At 47.6% G+C, this 27,164-nt stretch overlaps 1 protein-coding gene across 5 annotated transcripts in view; it reads left to right on the top strand.

Moving 5' to 3' along the window:
- RTEL1 (regulator of telomere elongation helicase 1) overlaps nt 1-27,164 on the top strand; it is a 69,475-nt gene that overhangs the window by 25,294 nt on the left and 17,017 nt on the right. For 3 of the 5 annotated variants that reach the window (XM_060171627.1, XM_060171628.1, XM_060171626.1), the window contains exons 1-4: nt 12,593-12,664; nt 13,452-13,536; nt 19,436-19,501; nt 20,605-20,755. In XM_060171627.1, the coding sequence (XP_060027610.1) occupies nt 13,507-13,536; nt 19,436-19,501; nt 20,605-20,755 (247 nt within the window). In that variant the 5' untranslated portion in view covers nt 12,593-12,664; nt 13,452-13,506. Of the gene's footprint in view, nt 1-7,827; nt 8,029-8,765; nt 8,933-9,750; nt 9,947-10,437; nt 10,532-11,272; nt 11,358-11,519; nt 11,581-12,588; nt 12,665-13,451; nt 13,537-19,435; nt 19,502-20,604; nt 20,756-27,164 lie in introns of those variants that run through there. The other 2 variants (XM_060171630.1, XM_060171629.1) reach the window with 2 other exon arrangements.

A 27,164-nucleotide genomic window follows, 5' to 3' on the forward strand; every position in this document is an offset into this window, starting at 1 on the left:
TAGGGCTGTAGCGCAGAAGATTAAGTTCAGGTGGCACAAAACGCAAGACTCCTGGTTTGAGCCCCTGGCTCCTCACCTACAGGGGAGTCGCTTCACAAGCAGTGAAGCAGGTCTGCAGGTGTCTATCTTTCTTTTCCCCTGTCTTCCCTTCCTCTCTCCATTTCTCTCTGTCCTATCCAACAACAATATCAACAATAATAACTACAACAACAAAAAACAAGGGCAACAAAAGGGAAAGAAGTAAATAAAATAAATATTAAAAAATGAAAAGGACGGGGGAGAAGCAGATAGTGCCTGGTAGAGTGCACATATTACCATGCTTGAGGGCCCAGATTCAAGTCCCTGGTCCCCATCTGCAGAGGGGAAAGCTTTATAAGCAGTGAAGCAGCAGTGCTGCAGGTGTCTCCTCTCCTCTTTTTCAGTCTCTCTCACTCAACCTCTATTAAAAAAAAAAAAGGTAAAATCAGAAGTGATGGAATAATGAAAGACTCCAGCAATGTAGAGGGAAAAGTTTTAGGGAACCTACAGAGAAATGGGGGTGGGTGCATGGTAATTATGTAAAAGACTTTCATGCCTAAGGGTCCCAGGTCCAATTTCCCAGCAGCACCATATGCCAGAGTTGAGCAGAGTTGTGTAAAAAATATTATAAATAAGTAAATAAATAAATTTCCATCAACTGACTTCTGTACATCAGATCCCCACTCCAGTCTCCTGAATTTTGCCTCCTAAGGAAAGCCTTGAATTTCAGCAAGTCATTCATTTACAACATGACTATGTGGCAAGGGATGTAGCTTAGCAGGTAGAGCAGAGGACGTGCATTCCCCAAGCTCTGGATTCAACCTTTAGAGAGTCCCATGTACTGGAGTTGTGCTCTGGCTTCTTTCTCATCTGAAACTCTCTTCTTTCAACCTTTTTTATATAAAATATTTATTTATCAGATAGAAAGAAACTAAAAACTGAGAAGGGAAGGGAGGGAGACAGAGACACCTGCAGCCCTGCTTCACCACTCATGAAGCTTTCCCCCTACAGGTGGAGACCCCAGTCTTTGTGCATTGTAATGTGTGCTCTTAACCAGGCGCCCCACTGCCTGGGCCCCTGAAGCTCTTTCTTTTCTTCTTCTTCTTCTTCTTTTTTTTTTTTTTTTTTTTTACCAGAGCACTGCTCAGCTCTGGCTTATGGCGGAGCAGGGGATTGAACCTGGGACTTTGGAGCCTCAGGCATGAGAGGCTGTTTGCATAACCATTATGCTATCTACCCCTGCCCCTGAAGCTCTTTTCTATGCATTAAAACATTGGGCTATTGGAAAAGCCATGTTGTATTTTTTCTATATTTAACTATGCAAAAATGCATCATGAGTTTTCTGACAACCCAATAAAACATTTCTGGGGGAAAAAAACATTTTGGGCAGGAGAGATAGCATAATATCTATGCAAATATACTCTCATGCCTGAATACCTGCTGTCCCAGCTCACTCCCATACTTTGCACCACCATAAACCAGAGATGAGCAGGGCTCTGATAAAAATGATAATAATAATAATGAATGAATAAATAAATAAAATATTGTACATTTATGTTAATAGTCTATTTTGTTTTTTTATTTCTTAATTATCTTCATTTATTGGAGTAGAGACAGCCAGAAATCAAAGGGGAAGGGGGTGATAGAGAGGGAGAGAGACAGAGAGACCCCTGCAACACTGCTTCGCCACTCGCAAAGCTTTCCCCCTGCAGGTGGGGACCAGGGGCTCGAACCTGTGTCCTTGTGCATTGTAATACGTGCGCTCAACCAGGTGTACCACCACCTGACCCCCTGTATATTCTCTTATTTTGTATATAGAGACAGAGGGGGGAGAGGGAGGGAGGGAGGGAGAGAAATGGGCAGGGGGTGAGAAAGAGAGAGAGAGAGGAAGATATAGTGGGGGGGCAGGCTTAAACCTTGTACACATAGCAAAGCTTGCCATATAGCTTTTTTTTAAAGATGTACTTACTAATCAGTGAGTAAGTGAGAAGGAGAGAGAGAAAGAACCAGACTAGCACTCTGGCACATGTGAGGCCAGAGATAGAGCTTGGGAGCTCACGCTCGGGAATCCAGTGCTTTACTCACTGCAATACCTCCTGGACCACTTACAAGAAACTTACATCAACACCTACCACGTGTCCATTGGAAGAAGAGTTCATGGAACTCCTGGAGCTTGTGGAGCACTGGAAATGAGCTGGCAGCAAACTGGGCACACACCCCTCCTGTCCATTTTGCCACCATGCCAGGACTGTGAGTTCCACTGTTCCCTCTCTGCTCAGATCAGCCCATGCCTTTCAGAGATGCAAAGCCTGCTTCCAGGGTCTGGTGGTGGCACACCTAATTGAGTGCATACATACATCACCATGCACAAGGACCTGGGACTCAAACCCCAAATTCCCATCTGTAAGGGGAATCTTCACACGTGGTGAAGCAGTGCTACAAGTGTCTCTCTCTTCCTCTCTCTCCCTCTCTCTCTCTCCCTTCCCTCCCACAGCCCTTTCAGTTTCTCTCTGTCCTATCAAAAACAACCAAAAAGACAAAGGCCGCTTCCCTCATGGATGAACAAACACATAGGCCCAAGGCATCAGACTCCTCTTCACTCAGCCTCAATGGCTCTTTTGAGCCTCTCACATACTGAGGATCCCTCACCTCTGGGTTCCCCTCATGAGTTTCTTGCACTTATGACATGATTTCCCTGACACCACTTCAAGATCCATCAGCAGGCAGCTCTCCCTGGCTGAAGCTAAGTGATGGCTCCTCTGTACGCCCACTTCCTTATGCTCCTTGTGGTTTATGAGGCCATCTTGTGCGTAATGGCCAGCATGCATCTAATGCCCATGAAGTCTGGCCATCTCAGAAATCCTGCAAAACTTCCAGTGCTGGTGCTCAACTCAAAGCTGGCTTTCTTTTTAGGATCAGGAGATAACTGTGTCAGTAAGTCACACACCTTCCACACACCAGAGTGTGAGGCCCTTGGCCTGATCCCCCTCCCCACATGAGAACATCATGAGTGGCACTAGAAGAAGCCCCATGGATGGTGGAGGTGTGATTTGCTATCTCTCCCTCTCTCTCTTGTCTATCCTTCCTTCTCTTGTCACTTCCCTAAAGATATAGGGAAAGAAAGGGTGGGGCCTGGATGGTCACTAGGCTGTATCTCTCATGCATTAGACCCTAGTTAATTTCCTGGATCTGCATGAAAATAAATAAATATCCAAAAGTAAACTCCAAATGGATCAAAGACTTGGATGTTAGACCAGAAACTATCAAATACTTAGAAGAAATATTGACAGAACTCTTTTCTGTGTATTTATTCCCTTTTGTTGTCCTTGTTGTTTTATTGTTGTAATTATTATTGATGTCATTGTTGTTGGATAGGACAGAGAAATGGAGAGAGGAGGGGAAGGCAGAGAGGGGGAGAGAAAGACACCTGCAAACCTGCTTCACCACCTTTGAATCGACTTCCCTGCAGGTGGGGAGCCGGGGGCTCGAAACGGGATCCTTACACCAGTCCTTGTGCTTTGTGCCACCTGTGCTTAACCCACTGTGCTACCACCTAACTCCCTTCTGTATAAATTTTAAAGACATCTTCAGTGAAAGAAATCCAATTACAAAGAAGAATAAATCAAACATAAACCAATGGGACTACATCAAGTTGAAAACCTTCTGCACAGCAAAAGAAACCATCACCCAAACAGAGACCTCCCATAGAATGGGAAAAGATCTTTACATGCCATACATCAGACAAGAGGCTAATAACCAAAATATATAAAGAGCTCATCAAATTCAGCAACAAGAAAACAAATGACCCAATCCAAAAATGGGGAGAGGATATGAATATTCACTACAGAAGAGATCCAAAGGCCAACAAACATGTGAAAAAATGCTCCAAGTCATTGATTGCCAGAGAAATGCAAATAAAGACAACAATGAGATACCATTTCACTCCTGTGAGAATGACATACATTAGAAAAGGTAGCAGGTGGTCCAGGAGGTGGCACAATGGATAAAGTACTGGACTTTCAAGCATGAGATCCTGAGTTCAATCCCCAGCAGAACATGTACCAGAGTGATGTCTGGTTCTTTCTCTCCTCCTATCTTTCTCATTAATTAATAGTATATATATAGTTGGGCCTTAAAGCCAGCCCCCCAGCTCTGCTTACATAATCATTGGTTTGCCTGAAAGATCCCCACCACGTTATCCCCTCAGGATATTGCTAATTCAGTTAAAACCATCGCCAACAGTTGCTAAGGACGCTTTCACCTTCCCAGCATGCCTTTTGCCTCTCTCCACCCCCTTTCCTAGTCATTTCCATTTCCAACTTGCCACTTCCGGTTTTTACCCTATAAAACCTGCTGCTGTTCCAGTTTCGCCCTCTTTTCTCTTTTGCATCCCTATCTGGAGAAGGGCTGGTGGGCATAGTGGGAGGCGGCCATTTTGCTAGCTCCACATGGCCTGAACCTGTGTGCTCACACCCAGCTCTGGTGGGGAACGTTTTGCTTTCCCGCTCCACATCGAGTTCCTGGTCTCTTCTCTCTCCCCCGAGACGCAACCCGACAATATATTTATTTATTTTCCCTTTTGTTGCCTTTGTTGTTTTTTATTGTTGTAGTTATCATCGTTGTTGTTATTGATGTCATCATTGTTGAATAGGACAGAGAGAAATCAAGAGAGATGGGGAAGACAGAGGGGGAGAGAAAGACAGACACCTGCAGACCTGCTTCACTGCTTGTGAAGCGACTCCCCTGCTGGTGGGGAGCCGGGGGCTTGAACTGGGATTCTTACGCCAGTTCTTGTGCTTCACATTACATGTGCTTAACCCGCTGCACTACCACCCAACTCCCATTTAATAGTCTTTTTGTGCCACGTGCACTTAACCCGCTGTGCTACTGCCCAACGCCCTTCAATTAATAGTCTTTTCTTTAAAAAAAAAAAAAAAAGAAGAAGAAAGAGGTAGCAGCAACAAATTCTGGAGAGATTGCGGGGACAAAAGAACCCTTCAGTACTGCTGGTGGGAATGTCAATTGGTCCAACCCCTGTATAGAGCCATCTGGAGAACTCTCAGAAGGCTAGAAATGGACCTACCCTATGATCCTGCAATTCCTCTCCTGGGGTTATATCTCAAGGAACCCAATACAATCAACCAAAAAGATTTGTGTATACCTATGTTCATAGCAGCACAATTTGTAATAGCTAAAACCTGGAAGCAACCCAGGTGAATGGCTGAGTAAGTTGTGGTCTATATACACAATGGAATATTACTCAGCTATTAAAAATGGTGAATTCACCTTCATCACTCCATCTTGGGTGGAGCTTGAAGAAACTATGTTGAGATAAGTCAGAAACAAAAGAATGGGGGGGGTCACACGGTAGCACAGAGGGTTAAGCGCATGTGGTACAAAGCTCAAGGACCAGCGTAAGGATCCCGATTCGAGCCCCAGGCTCCCCACCTGCAGGGGAGTCGCTTTACCGGGTGGTGAAGCAGGTCTTCAGGTGTCTCTCTTTCTCTCCCCCTCTCTGTCTTCCCCTCCTCTCTCCATTTCTCTCTTTCTTATCCAACAATGACGACATCAACAACAACAATGATAATAACTACAAACTACAATAAAACAACAAGGGCAACAAAAGGGAAAATAAATAATAATTTAAAAAGTAACAAAAGAATGAATATGAGATGATCTCACTCATAGCCAGAGGCTGAAAAACAAGATCAGAAGGGAAAACACTAAGCAGAACTTGGACTGGAGTTGGTGTATTGCACCAAAGGAAAAGACACTGGGGTGAGGGGAGGGCTTCAGGTCCTGGAACATGATAGCAGAGGAGGACCTAGTGGGGCTTGAATTGTTATGTGGGAAATTGGGAAATGTCATGCATGTACAAACTATTGTGTTTTGCTGTCAACTGCAAACCATTAATTCCTCAATAAAGAAATTTTAAAAAAGAAAGTAAATAAATGAATAGGCTGGCAAAGTAGCTTACCTAGATAGTGTATTGCTTTGCCATATACACAACCCAAATTAGAAACAACCCACAAGTGTGCTGAAGGAAGCGTCAGTGCTGTGGTCTTTCACTCTCTTTCTCTGTCTCTGTCTCTATCTAAAAATAAACAAGTAAATGAATAACAGGGAAGGTGCCATGCCACTGGGGCTGTGTTATCTCTCTTCCTCTCTGTCTGAATTAAAAATAAAATAAATAGGGCTGGGTAGATGTGCACCTGGTTGAGTGCCCATGTTCAAGGACCCAGGTGCACAAGGACCCAGATTCAAGCCCCTGGTCCCCACCTGTAGGGGGAAAGCTTTGCAAGTGGTGAAGCAGTGCTGCAGGTGTCTCTCTATCACTCTTCTGCTATATACCCCTATTCGCTCTCGATTTCTGACTGTTTCTATCCAATAAGTAAGGACAATAAAAAAATTAAAAAATATGAATAAATAAAATGAAATGGAAAAGTAAATAAATAAATAAAGCAACCCAGAGGCGTAAGAACACATATGTGAGGCCCCAGTTTCATATAAAGAAAATCAGGAAGTCGGGCAGTAGCGCAGTGGGTTAAGCACAGGTAGCACAAAGAGTAGGAACGGAACTAGCGTAAGGATCCCGGTTCCAGCCCCCAGCTCCCCACCTACAGGGGATTCACTTCACAGGTGGCAAAGCAGGTCTGCAGGAGTCTCTTTCCCCCTCTGTCTTCCCTTCCTATCTCCATTTCTCTCCAATGATGACAACATCAATAGTAACTACAACAACAAAAAACAACAAAGGCAACAAAATAAATAAACAAGTAAATAAATAAAATTTAAAGAAAATCAATAATAGAGGTCAGACAGTGGTGCACCTGGTTGAACACATATATCACAGAGTACAAGAACACAGGTTCAAGCCTCTGGTACCTATCTACAGGGGGGAAGTTTCACAACAAGTTAAATAGCGCTGCAGTTGTTTGTCTCCTCCTCCCCTGTCAACTGTCTCTCTATCCAAAATAAAAGCAAATATATAAAATTTTAAAATAAATAACAGTAATTTATTTTAAATAAATCACAATAGTCAATGGCAAACGCTAAAAGAAGAACAATAGTCAATAAGTAAGTGTGTTGACTCGATCACAGTGCTGTGCTTGCTGGGTGGAACTTTCTTAAGTGTTCCTCTCCCCGCATCTCTCGGGGCAAGATTCTGTACATCAGGATGTACATGCTTTAATTTCTAGGAGGCTGTGGAGTCTGTGCTCAGTCATGTGTGACCAGGTAGTTTACACATCCTTAGAGGGTCCAGTCCTCACATCCAGCTCTGGCCTGGGAGGCTGTTGAGTCTCCAAGTACTGGCCTTACATGCCCAAGACTCCTGGTTTAATCTTAGCTCTGTGCTTTTTCATGTACCGGAACTGTGCTCTGGTTTCTAGGAGAATGATACTACATCTTTCTTTTATTATTATTATTTTTTGGTTTTCTTTATTTTATTTATTTATTCCCTTTTGTTGCCCTTGTTGTTTTATTATTGTAGTTATTATTATTGTTGTCGTTGTTGGATAGGACAGAGAGAAATGGAGAGAGGAGGGGAAGACAGAGAGGGGGAGAGAAAGACACCTGCAGACCTGCTTCACCGCCTGTGAAGCGACTCCCCTGCAGGTGGGGAGCCGGGGTTCGAACCGGGATCCTTATGCCGGTCCTTGTGCTTTGCGCCACCTGCGATTAACCCGCTGCGCTACAGCCCGACTCCCCTTTTATTATTTTTTTTAAATATTTATTTATTTATTACCTTTTGTTGCCCTTGTTTTATTGTCATAGTTATTATTGTTATTTTTATTGATGTCGTCGTTGAAGGCGGTGGGATTGTAGCTCTGTACTGAGGGCCCATGGCTGGGGCAGCGCACAGCTCACAGGTCAAGCGGACCCCTCGGCGCGGAGGAATTGTTTCCCACCGGAGTATTTATCTAAAGGACCGGAAAAGGGTCCGGAAGTGCTTGGAGGTCAGACACTCTTGAGCCTAAGCCCGCGAAGTTCCGACCTACTGGCGACCGGCAGGTGAGTCGGTAGCGGTGCCTAGCCAGATAAGAGCGAGTTTCTGGAGATCGCCAGTCTCGGAAGTCTCTCCACAGGCGCGAGTGAGTGATGGAGACCCTGGATCTTGGGCATTTCCCTGATCCACTAGCTGGAGCGCAGCTTTTTCTGAGACCACAGCTCCCGGCAGGCTCTGCGCCACCCATGGGCTGCTTGCTGGCAGCTTGGCCGCGCTGCATTCTGGGGCTCGTAGTTTTTTTGTGCCCGGGACTTTGGGCGCCACTTCTGGCTCAGTTCCCCGAGTGACCCGGCCCTGGTCATTCAATATTTAGAAGTTTGTTTGTTTCTCCTGGTTACTAGAAGAGCGCACTTGCCTTTTGGTGATACCTGCTTGCTCGCCTGGGATTCAGGCATCTTCTGCCCTAATCTGGGGGGCGGGTGTGGTATTGTAAGTGGAGCGTGTGGAAGCTGCCCGTGGGTTCTTCTTATCTCTGTAAAAGGATTGACTCTTCTAGAGGAGGGTAGTGGTGCCTGAGGCCGCCTCTTAGAGCTGTTTCACTCCCCAAGCTTCTAGTGACAAGGTATCACAGGCGCTGTAACAGCAGGTGCTTCCTGAAACGGCCTCCTGTGATTTCTGGTGCTCCAGAAAGGCCGGCTGCGGCCTTATCATTGTCATCTCTGTGCGGCAGCAGTTCCTGTAGACCACATTGTGGTGTCCTGGCATTGCTCACTTGGACTGACAGAGGCCCTGTTGTTTTCAGGGGGAATTTTGTCTCATAGACACACACACACAGCCAGCAAGCCTACTTCTGAGAATAGACTTGAGATGCCCCAAATCACCCTGAGTGGTGTGACAGTGGACTTCCCCTTCCAGCCATACAAATGCCAAGAGGAGTACATGACCAAGGTCCTGGAGTGTCTGCAGAAGGTAATTCTCCCGACTGAGCCAAGGCCTGCTACCTATCTGTCTTCCTGCTCTCTGTGGAGAGAGAGAGAGAGAACAAACAAACTAGAGCATCATTCTGGTATATTCATTGCATGGGGTCAAACTCAGAGCTTCATGTTCAAGAATCCAACACTCTATCTACTGTTCCACTTCCTAGACCACTTTTCACTATCTTTTTCTCCTAAGACTTATTAACAAAAGGGGGGAGGACCTGAGTGCATGTGCATATACAATCCAGAACATCACTACACATGTAGTTCTGGGGATCAAACTTATGCTTTTAAGTCCAATGCTCAAGTGCCACCCCCACCCCAGCCGATTCTGCTGCTGGGCTCCTGACTGACTTTGTGGAAATACAATCCTACAGCAAGGAGGGAGCCGGTTCTCATTCCTGCTGGGCACTCAGCTCTGTAGATGTACCTTTGTGTCATCCTAGCTTATGGAGGTTGCTGCTCGGGCTCCCATACCAGAGCTATGTAGGCCATCAGATTCCAACCAGATAGGACAGTGTCAATTCCTGGATTCAGAATCACAGAACAACCTCCTATTTTGAGACTTGGCACCTAATTAGTCACCTTACTATTTATATTAGGCTGGAAAAATGCTATTGCATTTTGGGTAATGTGCAGTAAACTGTGTGCTGACAAAGGCCGAAGTCACCTCCAGCATTTTGGTTTTGAGAGGGGAAGTCTCCTTTCACCCACTAGGTGAGCTTTGCTCCTGGATAAGGGCCAGGCTTGTCTCTCAGTGGCCCCATGCATTCCCCACCTTCCTGTGTCCTTTTCCCCATCCACCTCCAGAGTGTGAATGGCATCCTGGAGAGCCCCACAGGCACTGGGAAGACTCTGTGCCTGCTCTGTGCCACACTGGCCTGGCGGGAACACCTCCGAGACACCATCTCTGCCCGGAAGATTGCCGAGAGGACAGAAGGGGAGCTCTTCTCCCACCGGGCCTTGGCATCCTGGGGGAATGCAGCCACCGATGGAGATGCTATAGGTGAGGGAGGGTGTAGATAGCTTAATGGTTATGTAAAGAGACTCTCATGCCTGAGGCTCCAAAGTCCCAGATTCAATCCCCCCTCCCCCCCATAAACTAGAGCTGGGCGTGTTGTGGTAAAACAAAAAAAAAATAAAAAAAAGAGAGAGAGAGAGATGCTATAGCTGATTCTCCAGCCAGCTCTTCCCAGCCCTGGCCCCAACCTGGCAGGGGGTATTAAGGAAGGGGTACAGTGGGTAGGGTGCAGAGAGCGGGCCAGGCTCTTGAGCAGAGTTGAACAAATTGTTCTGTCACTACTGAGTCACATCACAATCTCAGCTGAAAACTCTGGGTCAGAGCCTGACTGGCAAAGTAGGACATAGTAGAGACCCACTTAACCCACTCCTAGCTTCCTGATCTCTATTATCAGGGGCAGTGAGCGGTGATCCAATCCCTCCCCCCCAGGTGAACAGCCTAGCACCTCTGACCCTTTCTTCCTTGTCCTCGGGCAGCTTGCTACATGGACATCCCCAAGATCATCTATGCCTCCAGGACCCACTCACAGCTCACACAAGTCATCAGCGAGCTTCGGAATACTTCCTACCGGTAAGTCTTACTGAGTTCACACCTACCTCCTTTCATACTGTAGAGTCCTGCCTGAGTACTCCGGGTGGGCCAGGGGGAGGGCAGTCTCTCTGGGATCCACAACTTTGAAGAAGTGGCTTTAAAAATTTTTAGTTAGCTAGTTATTGGATAGACAGAAAAATGATAGGAAAGGGGAGATAGAGAGACACTTGTAGACCTGCTTCACCACTCATAAAGCTTCCGCCCTGCAGGTGGGGGCCAGGGCTTGACCCAGGCCCTTGCTCATGGTAACATGTGCGCTCAACCAGGCACACCACTTCCTAGCCCCAAAGAAGCAGCTTTAAGGTCCTGCACTGACCTTCAGTGCCTGAGCCCCAGTGGTTGTGGGCCGTGTCCCGCACAGGTAGCTGGGAACAGGGCTTTATGGGCAAGCCTGAGCCTGCACGGCTGCCCAGTCTGAGCGTACTGCTCCAGCCTCTCTTGGAGAAGACAGCATCTCTGTGGAAGCACAGGAGTCCTGTTCACTCTGTTTCCTGCCATGTTGTCTGTTGACTCTGGGATTTGTACAGGAAGCTCCTCCCCAGTCCTGGGCATGTTCTGTTTGTCTACGTACACCCTGCCTCTGGCCACAGGGGTGGCCTCTTTCAGATAGAGAGAAAGGGGAACACACCTCGGCCCTGGAGCCTCTTCCAGTGCAGTGGGGGCTGGGCTGGAACCTAGGTCTGCCTGCTGAGCTGTCTCACTGGCCCCGCCTCCCCACAGGCCCCGGGTATGTGTGCTGGGCTCTCGGGAACAGCTGTGCATCCACCCTGAGGTGAAGAAGCAAGAGAGTAACATGCACATGCAGGTAGGCTGCAGGGGTATGTGGGAGGGGGCGTGTCAGTGTGGGGTGCAGAACAGGGTTTGGCTCTTGTGCACCTGATACTGTGCCTGTCAGCCTGCCCCCTACAAGCCCAGGGCCCTGCCCTGCCTCAGCTATGCCACAGCTGGGACCTTGTCCTTCTCTCAGATTCACCTGTGCCGCAAGAAGGTGACGAGCCGCTCCTGTCACTTCTACAACAACGTGGAAGGTGAGCAAGTGCCCAGAATGTGCCTGTGGCTGGTGCCCGTGGCTGTGACTACCTTGCTTTGCCTCATCTGCTGGTGCCAAGCCTGGGGGGCAGTTGGTCTCTGAAATGGCTCTGCCCCTTCCCTCCTGTCCCCTCTGCTCCCCCACAAGCCGGTGGTTGCCTGGATGCTCCGTAGAGTTGTCCTTTCTCTGCCCCTGGCATGGGGATAGGGGCAGTGTCCTGCTCTCCTTATGTCAAAGCCTGTGGGCACCACTGGGTATAGCCACTGCAGTCCCCTTTCCCGAGGGTCCCTGAGAGATATAAAGGGGTACAGGGGAGGGGTGAGGATAGCAGCCACCCCTTTACTCTTGTCACTCCTCCTTGTGCCCCCTTCTTGGCCCTTCCCTTCCCTTATTGCTGAACTGCTTCTTGGTCTCAGGTGCTGCCAGTGGCTTACCTTCTGCTCCCTCCATGCTCTCCTGTGGAAGTTTTGGGGTTGAGTCATCTAGGCCTTTGGAGTCAGGGCTGGGCCTGGTGTCTGCTGTCATTGGAGGGCCCTCGGGACTCCGGCTGCCGCTGGAGGAGAGCCTGGTCCTGCTCTGTTCCTCAGTGGGGCCTGTTGGCATGTGACTCTTGCCCAAGTCTTTTCTTCCTTGGGCCGCCTGCCCTCAGATATGGTAGTGTGGGCTCTCTGCACCTGGCAGACAGGGATGGGTGACAGCTCCCGAGGAGATGACTTTCCCTTAGAGAGAGGCCCACCCAAGTTTTGGGGGAGGGGCAGAGGAGCAGGTGCTACCACTGAGGTCCTTGAGCATTGCTGAGGGACAGTGATGGGCTGAGCTCTCCCCTCCCCCCCATGCTGGCTCCCTCTTGCTTCAGGTTGGGGCCCTCCCTGGGGACCTGACTGCTGACTCCCAGGTGGCTGGACACCTATTCCTGTCCAAGGCAACGTCTCAGGGCGGTTGTCTCCATGACCTACTTTGGGGGTTCTTGGGGAACTGAGGGAGTGTGCCCCTGCCCTGTCTGCAGAGAAGAGCCTAGAGGAGGAACTGGCCACCCCAATCCTGGACATCGAGGACCTGGTTCGCGGTGGGAACAAGCACAAGTAAGGCCCCAGGCCCGGCACCTGCCTCCCCAGTGTGCACTTTGTCCCTTTACTTGCTCAGCATTTTGAGGAGTAGAGAGAATGCTGCCTTGCCCTCCAGTCTCTCCCACAGCCAGCCTGGCCTTAGTGACCTGCAGGCCATGCTGCCGTTCACCAGCTGCAACAAGCTCAAGCCTGGCTCCTCTGCTGTTTGCTGCTCAGACTTCAGGCTGAGACAGGACAAGACAATCAGACAGAGATAGGGGTAGTGTTTCTGAGGACCTTATTGACCCACCCGGGAAGTGGAGGGGGGCAGGGTTGATCCTGGGTCCTGGTGCAGGGTAGCATGTATACTCTACTGAGTGCACCACTGCCTGGTCCCTGTATTATATTTTGGAGAGTCAGAGCCTCACATGTGAATGATCTCACCACTCCTGGGCCCACTTTTTCCTTCATGTAGACACACACAGAGAAAGGGAAAGAGGTTTTACCCCCCTCCACTGCCAAGATACCCCCAATGCCATGGCACTACCATCTGGTGCCAGGACTTGAACCTGTGCCTTGTGTGCAGTGAGGCACATGCCTGGCCTACTGAGCTTGGATCTCTGGCTCTTGCCTGCTGTGAGTCTCCTGCATCCCAATTACTACGCTGAGCCAGATCCAGGCACCTTCTTCATGTGCCCCAGGGGGTACAGGGTACTCCCAGCCTGGACCCCTTGCTCCTACACCTGAGGAGTACCCGTGAGGGTTCAGCTGCCCTCCTGGCTCCATGAGCAGCACCCCTAGTGCCTCTCCCACCCTGCTCCAGGGTGTGTCCTTACTACCTGTCCCGGAACCTGAGGCAGCAGGCTGACATCATCTTCATGCCCTACAACTACCTGCTGGACAGCAAGGTGAGCTCCCGCACTGAGCACAGTGAACAGGGCCTTTGAGTGGGGTGCTGGGCCGGGCCACACCACTTGTGTGGGACTCTGGCTCAGGTAGGGGACAAAGTCCATGATGCTTGAGGGCCTCAGGTCCTCAGCCAGGAGGGTGGGACCATGCCTGCTGAGGCTGTGTCTCAGGACAGTGGGATGAGCACACTGAGTGGGGAAGGGGCAAGCATTTGCTGTGGGTGTGTGGAGATGCACACTCAGTCATAGCCAGCTGGTGAGAAGGGGCCACCCCAACCTCCCTGCAGCAGACCTGTCGGGGTCCCTAGTGGGAGTAGCACCATGTTAGGTTTTCCCAAGAAATGAAAAAGCTGAAGAGCTGTGAAGAAGAGTCATTCTCTGCCAGTACTTGGCCCAAGAGAAGCCAGGAACTGGGGTGGGTGCAGGGGAGGAGTGGGACTAAGACTCACAGGAGTGATTTCCTACATCACTGCCATTCAGGACAGGCTGAGATTTCTCTCTTTTTTTTTCTCTTTATTTTCTTCCTTCTTTTTTTTTTTTTGTTTCTTTATTATTGTTATTATTTATTGGATTGAGACAGAAAAATCAAGAGGGTATGGGGAGATGGCATGTGTGCGTGAGAGAGAGGGAGAAAGAGAGACAACTGCAGAGCCATTTCGCTGCTCACAAAGCTTCCCCCTGCAGGTGGCAGCTGAGGGCTTAAACCTGGGTCCTTGTGCCTGGTAATATTTGTACTCAGCTGGGTGTGCCACTGCTTGGCCCCTTCTCTTTCTGTTTCCAAAGATTTATTTTATTGTAGCATGGGAGGTGGTACAATGGATAAGGTCCTGAGTTCAATCCCCAGCATAGCATGTATCAAAGTGACGCTTTGGCTCTCTCTCTTCCTCTTCCTGGCCTCATAAATACATAAATCTCTTTCTTTCCCTCCTTTTTTTTAAAAATCATGGGACCAATGAAATAGCTCATTTGGATGGTGCACTGCTTTGCTATGTGCACAAGCCAGGATTGAGTCTGGGCCCCACCATATTTGTTGGGTAGTATGCCAGCCCCCCCCTTCTGTCTCTAATCCTGCTTAACTAAGCACCGGCATGCCTGCAGGGCATTGGTTTGATCCCACTCAAAGCTGCGGTCTATTGACATAAACCACTGTTAACTAAGCACCACCCTCCCTCCAGGGCATTGGTGGTTCTGTGGTAGAATTCTCGCCTGCTCCGCCCCCTCTCCGTGTCACACCCTGATTTCACCAGTCACTTTTCTCTCCACCCTCTCCACCATCACATCCTGTTTACACCCTACTTGGCAAGTATATATAAGGACAGCATTGTGAGTTTTACTTTAGTTTAGTTTAGCTTGGCTTAGATTGCACTGCGTCCTGCATGAATAAAGAGATACTGCATACAACCCAGCCATGAGTCCCTGGTCGTCTGTCTCCCATCAGTGAAGCTCAGCCCGACACATATTGAAGGAAGCATCAATACTATGGCCTCTTTCATTCTTTCTCTGCCCCCTCACCTACCCCCCACTCTCTACCCCTGGTATCTGGAAAAAAAAATTACCTTCTTTATTATCCATGTGAAAGACAGAAATAGAGGGAGAATGAGAAGCCAGAGTAGGACTCTGGTACATTTGGTGCTGGGATCAAAGCAGGAGCCTCAGGCATGCTATTCCAGAGCTCTGCCCGTCTAACCACTTGCCCACTCTCAGCTGCAGAGCTATCTCAGCTCAGACACACATGGCTTCCATCCCCATCTACAGGGGAAAGCTTCATGAGAAGTGAAACGGTGCCGCAGGGGTCTCTCTCCCACTCTGTCTCCCTCTTCTCTCTCAGCTTCACTGTTTACATCAATCAGCCAATCAATTATTGTAAAAAATGAAAGCAAAAGATTCATGGAAGGATGTGTACTTTACCATTTGCACAGCTCAGATTTGAGTCCCCAGTATCTCCTAGGAATACCATGACCTGCGGGAGCTCTCATGCTGTGGTGTCCCTTGGCCCCATGAAAAAAGAGAAATTATGCAGGCAGGGGACTCCAACCCAAAAAGGAAAATAACTTTGTGAATATTTATTAATTAATGGGGTGGGGTGGGAGGGCAAGAGCCAGAACATCACTCTAATTGCAGGGGTTGAACTCAGGACCTCATGCTTGAGTTCAGCTGTGCTACTTCCTGGTCTGCTAATTTTCTAAAAAAAAAAAAAACTTATTTTGGATAGAGACTGAGAGAGAAGTTGAAAGGGCAGGGGGAGATAGAGGACAAAAGAGAGACCACTCATAAAAAAGGTGGGGGCCAGAAGCTTGAACCCAGGTCCTTGCACACTGTAATGTGTGCATCTAACCAAGTGAACCACCACCTGGCCCCCTAATTTTATTTTATGGATTTTTTTTTTGCCTCCAGGGTTATTGCTGGGGTTTGGTGCCTGCAGTATGAATCCATTGCTCATAGAGGCCATTCCCTCCCCCCCATTTTTGTTGCCCTTGTTGTTATTGTTGGATAGGACAGAGAGAAATTGAGAGAGGAGGGGAAGACAGAGTGGGAGAGAAAGAGACAACTGCAGATCTGCTTCACCGCCCATGAAGTGACCACCCTGCAGGTGGGGACCTGGGGGATTGAACCAGGATCCTTACACCAGTCCTTGTGCTTCACGCCATTTGTGTTTAACCTGTTGTGCCACTGCCCGCCCCCTCTTACTTATTTATTTATTTTTGCCTCCAGGATTATTGCCGTGGCTGTTGTTGTTGTTGTTGCTGTCATTGGATAGGACAGAGAGAAATGGAGAGAGGAGGGGAGATAGAGGGAGAGAGAAAGACAGACACCTGCAGACCTGCTTCACCATCTGTGAAGCAACTCCCCTGCAGGTGGGGAGCTGGGGGCTCAAACCGGGGTCCTTACACCAGTCCTTGCACTTCATTTCATGCCACATGCACTTAACTCGCTGTGCTACTGCCCGACTCCCCCTATTTTTTTTTTTTTTTAACCAGAGCACTGATCACCTCTGGTTTACGGTGGTGCAGGGGATTGAACCTGGGACTTTGAAACCTCAGGCATGACAGTCTGTTTGCATAACCATTATGCTATCTACCCCTTGCTATTTATTTTTTTAGAGTACTCTCCTTTTTAGAAAATTTTATTTTATTTTATTTACTTATTATTTTTTCCCCTTTTGTTGCCCTGTTTTTTTTTTTTTTTAATCATTGTGGTTTTTATTGTTGTTATTGATGTCGTTGGATAGGACAGAGAGAAATTGAGAGAGGAGGGGAAGACAGAGAAGGGGAGAGAAAGATAGACACCTGCAGACCTGCTTACTGCTTGTGAAGCAACCCCCTGCAGGTGGGGAACCAGGGACTTGAACTGGTATTCTTATGCTGGTCCTTGCGCTTTACGACACGTGTGCTTAACCCACTGCGCTACCGCACGACCCCCACTTACTAATTTTTTACCAGAGCATTTCTCAGCTCTGGTTTATGATGGTGCAGGGGATTGAACTTAAACTCAGGCAGGAGAGTCTATTTGTATAACCATTATGCTATCTACCCCTGGTCCCCCTAATTATTATTTTATTTTTTAATTAAAAAGAAGAAATTGAGCTAGGAGAGGATTTACTGGTATCACAAAATGTAGAATGCCCTGGGTTCACTGCTTGGCACTGCATTAAAACTTAAAAATAAAATGACATAACAGAACAGGGACCAGGAGACAGCTTACTTGGCAGAGCAGATGCCTTCTTGTGTGTGCACTGAGTTCAAACTCCAATGTCACTTGGAAGCACTGGATGGCACTGGGGAAGTTCTGTGGATGGTGGAGTGGTGGTACAGCCTCTGTCTCTCTCAAAATAATAATAATGGATTGGGCTAGGGAGGTGGTAGTGAGTGAGCGAGTGGAGTGTGTGTGTGTGTGTCTGGCTGGCTGGCTGGTTGGCTTAATCCTGGATGCATAACAGAACGGGTTCAGCTGGTTGAGCAAATATTTTGCCATTTGGGAAAAGCTTCACAAGCAGTGAAGCAGGTCTGCAGGTGTCTTTCTCCTCTGTCACTTCCTCCCCTCTTAATTTTCTCTGTCCTATCAAATAAAATGGAACAGATAAAAAGGAAAAAAATGGTTGCTGGAAATAGATTCATAATGCCTCTGTCACTGAGCCCCAGCGATAACCCTGGTGATGATGATTATAATAATAGTAATAATAATAATAGTCATTGCTTTGCTGGTGGCATGTTGTGGTAGCAAGTCAAGAAGAGGAATGAAATTGTACCCCTAAAACATGCAACCTCATCTTTTTTTTTTTTTTGCCTCCAGGGTTATTGCTGGGGCTCAGTGCCTGCACCATGAATCCACTGCTCCTAGAGACCATTTTTTCCACCTTTTTGTCGCCCTTGTTGTTGTAGCCTTGTTGTAGTTATCATTGTTATTGTTGATGTCGTTCGTTGTTGGATAAGACAGAGAGAAATGGAGAGAGGAGGGGAAGACAGAGAGGGGGAGAGAAAGACAAGACACCTGCAGACCTGCTTCACCGTTTGTGAAGCGACTCCCCTGCAGGTTGGGAGGCTCGAACCAGAATCCTTATGCTGGTCCTTGCGCTTTGCGCCATGTGCACTTAACCTGCTGCGCTACTGCCTGACCCCCACAGCCTCATCTTTTTTTTTTTTTTTAAAGAATTAATTTATTTATTCATGAGAAAGATAGGAGAGAAAGAACCAGCCATCACTCTGGTACATGTGCTGCCGGGGATCGAACTCAGGACCTCATGCTTGAGAGACTAGTGTCTTGGCCACTGTGCCACCTCCCGGACCACTGCAGCCTCATCTTTTTAAAACCAGGGGAAAACTAAAACATACAGGTATCTGAAAACCATTTTTGTTTTGTTTCAGGGAGACAAGTATCTATTTCAAAAAAAGCAGGGGGAGTTGGGCAGTAGCGCAGCAGGTTAAATGCATGTGGTGTGAAGTGCAAGGACCAGCGTAAGGATCCCGGTTTGAGCCCCTGGCTCCCCATCTGCAGGGGAGTCGCTTCACAAGCAGTGAAGCAGGTCTGCAGGTGTCTGTCTTTCTCTCCCCCTCTCTGTCTTCCCCTCCTCTCCATTTCTCTCTGTCCTATCTAACAAAGATGACATCAATAACAACAACAACAACAAAAAGAACAACTAGGGCAACAAAAATGAAAATAAATAAAAAATATTTAAAAACAAAAACAAAGCAGGGATAGAAAAATAGAAGAAATAAATGCTTTAAGGGCATGTAGGCCAGAGAGAGAAAGAGCCCAGACATTTTAAAGCTTTTTTTTTTAATATTTATTTATGAGAAAGATGGGAGAAGAGAGAGTAAGAACAAGATATCACTCTGGTACATGTGCTGCTGGGGATTGAATTTAGGACCTCATGCTAGAGAGTCCAATACCTTATCTACTGCACCACCTCTCGGACCACAACATTAAGAAAAAATTTTTTTATTATCTTTATTTATTGGATAGAGACAGCCAGAAATCAAGAGGGAAGGGGGTGATAGAGAGGGAGAGAGACAGAGAGACACCTGCAGCACTGCTTCACCACTTGCAAAGCTTTCCCCTTGCAGGTGGGGACTGGGGACTCAAACCCGGCTCCTTGCGCATTATAATAATGTGCTTAACCAGGTGAGCCACCGCCTGGCCCTGGACCACAACATTTCAAAAATTTAACTGAGAACTGTGGGGAGATGCTTTCTGGGCCTTGGGCCATCCTCACCCGGGCCCCACACCTGCCCCTTGTCCTGGGGCTGACACCTGGCATCCAGTTTACAGGGATTATGCCAGGCAGCCTCTGCCAGTTGCCCCTGTGCAGTGGGTGTGATGCCTCCCCACAGTGCTGTGTCCCCTTGCTCCCTGGCTTCTGAGCCACTTCATGCCAGCCTTGCCTCCTGCCCCTTTGCTCTAGAGCCGCCGGGCACATGGCATCGACCTGAAGGGCACAGTAGTGATCTTTGACGAAGCACACAACGTGGTGAGTAGGGGTTCAGGTACCTCTCTGCCCTCCACTCCAGCTTATCTGCAGAAACCCTTGGCATATGGTTTCATATGGTGCAGACTACTTGCTTCTCACCGCCCAGACCAGATGCACCCAGGGGAGCTGCATGATCTCCTGGCTTGGCCTGTTTCCCAACATCCCCCAGGGCTCCTCCTGCCTGAGTGAACTTGGTCCCAGTTTTGTCTCCTGTTCTCCTGGGTGGCCCTGCTCCATGATTTCCCCCTGGTGGCCACACCCCAGTATGGTTTGCAGAGATGCCTCCTGGCATGGTCCCCTGTACCCATGCCCCCACCATTCCTGCAGCTTCTGCATGGCACCCTGAGCCTCTAGGCCTGATCAGCCTTGACTGGGACACACAGAGGGTTGCCATGGGGCAGCCATGCTGTCACTCTAGAGTCTCGGGCTCCTGTGTGGTTCCATTAGTTGTCACAGGGACAGTGTGTTCAGTGGACCAGATGCTACACTTAAGAGGAATCAGAAATCTAGGTTTTATTTATTTATTTTTTTCCCTATAAGTGAGAGAGACAGACCAACGTGCTTCTTTTTTTTTTTCCTTTCTTTCTATTTTTGGTACTGTGATTTTTGTCTGGTCCTTTTGTTATGTGGTACTTTGAATCAAATTTAGGGCCTGCATGCAAGGCTTCAACCACTGAGCCACCTTGCCAGTCCTTAAACCTAGATTTTTATCTGTTTTGTGTGGAGCCAGGGCTTCATGGCTATATAATTTCATGCTCTAGACTGCTTTTCCATTCAGATAGAGATGAAGAGAGAGACCACAGCACCAGAACCAGAATTTTCTCTGGTGCTGTAGCACCGCCCATGTAGTGCCCAAGCTCAAAACTGACCCCTGCACCTGCCAGGTCACACATCCTATTCAGCGAGCTCTCTCTTCAGCCGCCCCAGAAATCTAGACTTCATTGGGAAACCTCCCAATTAAATGTTCGCAGCTCAAGTGAGACTGTTTTTCAAGCCTTAGACATGGGGTGGGGGCTCTCTGCTTCCTTTTTCCCCTGCACCCCAGTCCATCCATGCTCCTGGGCTCCCCCTCACCTGATGGTGGACTGTACTCGGGCTCCCAGGAGAAGATGTGTGAGGAGTCAGCCTCCTTTGACCTAACTCCACACGACGTAGCTTCTGGACTGGACATCCTGGACCAGGTTTTGGAGGAGCAGACCAAGGCAGCACAGCATGGCGAGCTGTACCCTGAGTTCAGTGCAGACTCCAACACAGGTGAGCATGCAGACTGGAGGCCAGGGTTTGGCCAGGGTTGCCTCATTTGGGCCTGAGTTTGGGGAAGATATCAGCTACTTTATGAGGCTTCTTGGGTTAGGGAGACAGCATATTAGTTCTACAAAAACACTTTTTTTTTTAATTTAAGAAATTTTTTTTTTAATATTTATTTTATTTATTTATTCCCTTTTGTTGCCCTTGTTGTTTTTTATTGTTGTAGTTATTATTGTTGTTGTCATCGTTGTTGGATAGGACAGAGAGATATGGAGAGAGGAGGGGAAGACAGAGAGGGGGAGAGAAAGACAGACACCTGCAGACCTGCTTCACCGCCTGTGAAGCTACTCCCCTGCAGGTGGGGAGCCGGGGTTCGAACCGGGATCTTTATGCCGGTCCTTGTGCTTTGCACCACCTGCGCTTAACCCGCTGCGCTACAGCCCGACTCCCACAAAAACACTTTTTTACCTGAGGCTTTGAGGACACAGGTTCAGTCCCCAGTAGCCAGAGCTGAGCAGTGCTCTGGTCTTTCTTTTTTTCTTTTTATATTTATTTATTCCCTTTTTGTTGCCCTTGTTGTAGTTATTATTGTTGTCGTTGTTGCATAGGACAGAGAGAAATGGAGAGAGGAGGGGAAGACAGAGAGGGGGAGAGAAAGTTAGACACCTGCAGACCTGTTTCACTGCTTGTGAAGGAACTCCCCTGCAGGTGGGGAGCCGGGGGCTTGAACTGGGATCCTTAAGCTGGTCCTTGCGCTTTGCGTCACCTGCGCTTAACCCGCTGCGCTACTGCCCGACTTCTGCTCTGGTCTTTCTTTCTGAGTCTTTCTGTATCTCTTATTAAACATATATATGGGGGGGGGGGGAGAGAGAGGCTTCTAGGACCTACAGGCCAGGTGGTAGCTGTGACCCAATCATTCTGGAATTTCTGGGGTTTTTTTGTTTTGTATTGTTCCTGGGGCTTCAGTGTACTGAACCTCTAAATTGACTTTTTTTTTTTTCTGGTTGAGATACTGCCCTCCTGTGCAGTGGGTGCTGGGCTAACCAGGGTCATTCACATGGCAAAGTGGGCGCACTGTCCAGGTGAGCTAGTTTTTCATCCCGTTGTTCCTTTCTATTCATTATTATTATTTACCAGAGCACGGCTCATCTCTGGCTAATGATGATCTTGGAAATTGGACTTGGGACCCGAGAGCCTCAGGCATGAGAGTTCTTTTATATGACCATTATACTATCTCCCTAGCCCTAGTTTTTTCTTCAGGATTTATTTATTTTATATGGAGAGAGACAGAGAGAAAGAGAGAGAGAGAGAAGCCAGAACACGATGCAGCACTGGGAGTCAAACTAGAATCTTAAGGCATGCAAGTCCTGTGTTATACCAGTTGAACCATTTCCCCAACCACTCTGGCACTTCCTTCTTAACAGGCTTGTTTGTTTGTTTGAGAGAAAGGAGGAGAGGGCTGGAAAGACAGCATAATGGTTATACAAAAAGACTTTTATGCCTGAGGCTCCAAATCCCAGGTTCAATCCCCAGCCCCATCCTAAGCCAGAGCTGAGCTATGCTCTGTGTTTATCTTTCTGTGTCTCTTTCATTAAAAATAAGTAAATAAAATATTTTTAAAAATAAATAAAAAGAGGAGTACAGGGAGAAAGAAGCAGAGCATCACTCTGATACACACAATGCTGGGGACTGAGCTGTGGCCCTACACTTTATCCACTGTGCCACCTCCTGGCATTTCCTGAAGACCTTTCGTCCCACCCTTCCCAAGTTGGTATTCAGTGAGCTGGTATTCAGCCTCTGCTTGGCTGTGCCAAGATACAAACCCAGTGCATCGATGCCCAGCTCTCTATTAATGATGACCAACTGTATGTATCTCATGTTCTAGGAGGTGGCTTGGGTCTGTCTTTGGGCTGTGTTGGCCATGGTTGCCACAGAGACCACTAGACCTGCCTGGTTGGTGGCTGAGGAGGAGCCAGATCTGCCTTCCAGTATCCTTCCCCCCACGTAGTCACAGCAGCTCTGTTGTGTGTGCACTGCACCAGGGTCTTCACTGGGACATGAAGGCTCTGCCCCTCCTCCTCTTTCCTCTCACATATGAGCAGACATCAGGAAGGTAGGGGCCCTGGTCCCTCCCTCCCTCTCTGTCCTCCCACATGCCTCCTGCTTGTCTCAGAGGCTTCAGTATCCAGGTTTCCTGATGTTTGCACATCTGTGTGGTGGATCCCACTTTTATTTTTGTCATTTACTGGGGGGAGGGGCAGTTAATGGTTTATAGTACCGCTGACAGTTGGCTACAGTTTCTCATCTCCCCATGTCAGGTGTCTGCAGGACACTCTCACTGCCCATCCCCTCCTCCCACCCCAGCTTAGGTCTTTTTTCAGCATCATGTACCAGGGCCGCAAAGCCCTCTCCTCCCCCTTCCTCCCCTTCCCTCCCCAGAGCCTTTTGCTTTGCTGTATATTTCAGCACACCTAGTCTAAGTTTTGCTTTCTGTTTCCCTTTCTGCCCTTGTTTCTCTCTTTCTCTCTCTCTCTCTCAATATTATTTATTTATTATTGAATAGAGACAGAGAGAAATTGATAATGAAGGGAGGATAGAGAGGGAGACAGAGAGACACCCGAAGCCCTGCTTCACCACTTGGGAGGCTTTTCCCTTTCAGGTTGGGACCCAAGCTTGAACTTGGGTCCTTGCACACTGTAATATGAGCACTTAACCAGCTGTGCCCCCACCTGGCCCCTTGTTTCTCAAGTTCTACCTGCAAGTATAATCATCCAACAGTTGTCCATCTCTTATTGGCTTATCTCACTTAACATGATTCCTTCAAGCTACATCCAAGATGAAGTAAAGGAGATGATATCTTTTTTTTTTTTTTAGACTTTAAAGCATAGTTTTTTGTTTGTTTGTTTGTTTTTTGCAGGGAGATGATATCATTTTTAACAACTGAGTAGTATTCCTTTGTATATATGTGCCACAGCTTCCTCAGCTACTCATTTGCTATTGGACATCTGGATTGCTTCCAGGTTTAGGCTAGGCTATAGACATAGGTGTGCAGAGATCTCTGTGAACTGGTGTTTTTGTTTCCTTTGGATGAATCTCCAAATTTTTATGAAGACACAGAAGTGGCTCTTGGGCCTCACAGCACTCTGATGTCTGCTCCATCTCGCTGTCTTCTATATTTATTTATTTATTTATTTATTTTCCCTTTTGTTGCCCTTGTTGTTTTAGTTTTTTTTTAATATTTCTTTCTTTCTTCCCTTTTATTGCCCTTGTTGTTTTATTGTTGTAGTTATTGTTGTTGTTATTGATGTCGTTGTTGTTGGATAGGACAGAGAGAAATGGAGAGAGGAGGGGAAAACAGAGGGGGGGAAGATAGACACCTGCAGACCTGCTTCACCGCCTGTGAAGCGACTCCCCTGCAGGTGGGGAGTCGGGGGCTCAAACTGGGATCCTTATGCAGGTCCTTGCCCTTGGCTCCACGTGTGCTTAACCCACTGCACTACTGCCTGACTCCCTTCCCTATTTAGTTTTAAACCAGAGCAGTGTTGAGCTCTGCTTCTGGTAGTGCCAAGGATTGAACCTGGGACCTCTGGTGTTTTAGGTCTTTTGTGTGACCAATATTCATGGCATTTCATATCTTCCCTGACTAACCTGCTTCCCTCTGACAATGGCCATGTGATCCTGCTGAGGGCCCCTGGACAATCCAAGATCTCCTCCTGTCTCTGATTTGTTAACTGAGCTATTGCAAAAGACTTGGTCTTTGTTCCTAGGTTTTGTGGATGTCTGCAGAACCATTATCAGCCTCTTCCCATATAGCCTCTGGAAAACCAAACCATATTTATGAGGAAACAGAAGGGAAAGCCAGGCAGTATAACACCATCATTGTGTTAGCAGTGTCCACAGCATGGAAGCACAGTTGACCATAAGGGCTTCTGGAGTGAGTGCTCCTCCTAGTGACACAGGAGGAGCCAAGGGCCTCCCAGGAGCTGCCCAGCCCCAGGGTCCTGCCTGCCTGGCCTGTGCTTAGCAGCACAGATGTTTTCCTTGTGCGCCTTTCACCATTTCCCTAGGATCAGAATTTCTAGATTAGAACTTCATTCTACTGGGGAGTCAGGCAGTAGCGCAGCGGGTTAAGCGCACGTGGCGCAAAGCGTTAATGAACCGGCATAAGGATCCTGGTTCAAGCCCCGGCTCCCCACCTGCAGGGGAGTCACTTCAAAGACGGTGAAGCAGGTCTGCAGGTGTCTATCTTTCTCTTCCCTTCTCTGTCTTCCCCTCCTCTCTCCATTTCTCTTTGTCCTATCCAACAATAACAACATCAATAACAACAATAACTACAACAGTGAAACAACAAGGGCAACAAAAGGGAATAAATAAATAAAATACATATTAAAAAAAAGAACTGCATTCTACCTAGATATGTGTGCCTGTGAGTAAATCAGTCTTTTTCTAGGAATTTGCCCATTAGCAGGATATCTGGGTTTATAATCCTTGCAATTCTTGATCTTTCTTTTTTCTTTTTTTTAAAAAATATTTATTTTATTTATTTATTCCCTTTTGTTGCCCTTGTTGTTTTTTTTATTGTTGTAGTTATTATTGTTGTTGTTGATGTCATTGTTGTTGGATAGGACAGAGAGAAACGGAGAGAGGAGGGGAAGACAGAGAGGGGGAGAGAAAGATAGACACCTGCAGACCTGCTTCACCGCCTGTGAAGCGACTCCCCTGCAGGTGGGGAGCCGGGGTTCGAACCGGGATCCTTATGCCGGTCCTTGTGCTTTGCGCCACGTGCGCTTAACCCGCTGCGCTACAGCCCGACTCCCTTGATCTTTCTTTTTATGAACAAGGGGAGAGAGAGTGAAAGAGAGCAGAGCATTGCTCAGCTCTGGCATGTGGTGGTGCTGGGGACTGAACCCAAGGCCTGTGGCATGCCAGTCCACTGCCCTGCCACTGAGCTCTCTTCCTGCCCTACCTCCCTGTATTTCTTTCTTTCTCTCTCTCTTTTTTTTTTTTTTTTTGCCTCCAGGTTTATTGCTGGGGCTCGGCACCTGCACTACAAATCCACTGCTCCTGGCAGCCATCTTTTCCCCATTATTGTTGTTAATTGTTGTTGCTGCTGTTGTTATTGTTGGAGAGGACAGAGAAGAATTTAGAGAGGGGGAGAGAAAGATAGACACCTGCAAACCTGCTTCATCACTTACAAAAAGAATTCCCTCACATGGCGCAAAACACAAGGACCGGCGTAAGGATCTGGGTTCGAGCCCCCAGCTCCTCACCTGCAGGGGAGTCGCTTCACAGGTAGTCAAGCAGGTCTGCAGGTGTCTATCTTTCTCTTCCCCTCTCTGTCTTCCCCTCCTCTCTCCATTTCTCTCTGTCCTATCTAACAATGACGGCATCAGTGATAACAACAATAACTACAACAATTAAAAAAAAAGGGCAACGAAAAGGGAAAATAAATAAGTATTAAAAAAAGAATTCCCTGCAGGTGGGGAGCCAGGGGCTCAAATTGGGATCCTTGCACTGGTCCTTGCACTTAACCTGCCTGGATTACAACCCCCCCCCCCCCCATATTTCTCCTCCCCTCTACCTCTGTATTTCTTAAGCCTTGTTATTCCACTTGTTTAGTCATGTTCTTTTAGGATTTTTTTAAATCTGTCTCTTTAGAGCCAGTAACTGTTGTGGGTGTCATGTGTCACCTCCTGGGTTGATATTATCCAGTGGGTCTTGTGTTCTTACATTCTATAGTTTCAGCTCTGTATTCTGGAAGTTTCTCCTGAAATTCAGTATCTGTTTTATGCTTTTTAAAAAAATATTTTATTTATTTAATTATTTATTGGAAAGATAGGAGGAAAGAGGGAAAGAACCAGACATCATCTGGTACATGTGCTGCCGGAGATTGAGCTCAGAACCTCATGCTTGAGGATCAATTTTTTTTTAATTTCTTTATTGGGGAATTAATGTTTTACATTCAACACTAAATATAATAGTTTGTACATGCATAACATTTCCCAGTTTTCCATATAACAATACAACCCCTAGGTCCTCTGTCATCCTTCTTGGATATATATTCTCCCAACCTACCCACCCCAGAGTCTTTTACTTTGGTACAATAGAGAATCCCAATATTTAAAAAATGTTTATTTATTTATTTTCTTTTTGTTGCCCTTGTTTTTATTGTTGTTGTAGTCATACTTGTTGGATAGGACAGAGAGAAATCGAGAGAGGAGGTGAAGACAGAGGGGAGGAGAGAGAGATAGACACCTGCAGACCTGTTTCACCACCTGTGAAGCGACTCCCCTGCAGGTCTCCCAAGCTGGGGCCTTGAACCGGGATCCTTAGGCCAATCCTTGCACTTTGCGCCATGTGTGCTTAACCCGCTGCGCTACCACCCAACTCCCGAGAATCCAATTTTTTATCCACT

The sequence above is a fragment of the Erinaceus europaeus genome, chromosome 14 (genome assembly GCF_950295315.1).
Source record: "Erinaceus europaeus chromosome 14, mEriEur2.1, whole genome shotgun sequence".
NCBI classification, from domain to species: Eukaryota; Metazoa; Chordata; class Mammalia; order Eulipotyphla; family Erinaceidae; genus Erinaceus; species Erinaceus europaeus.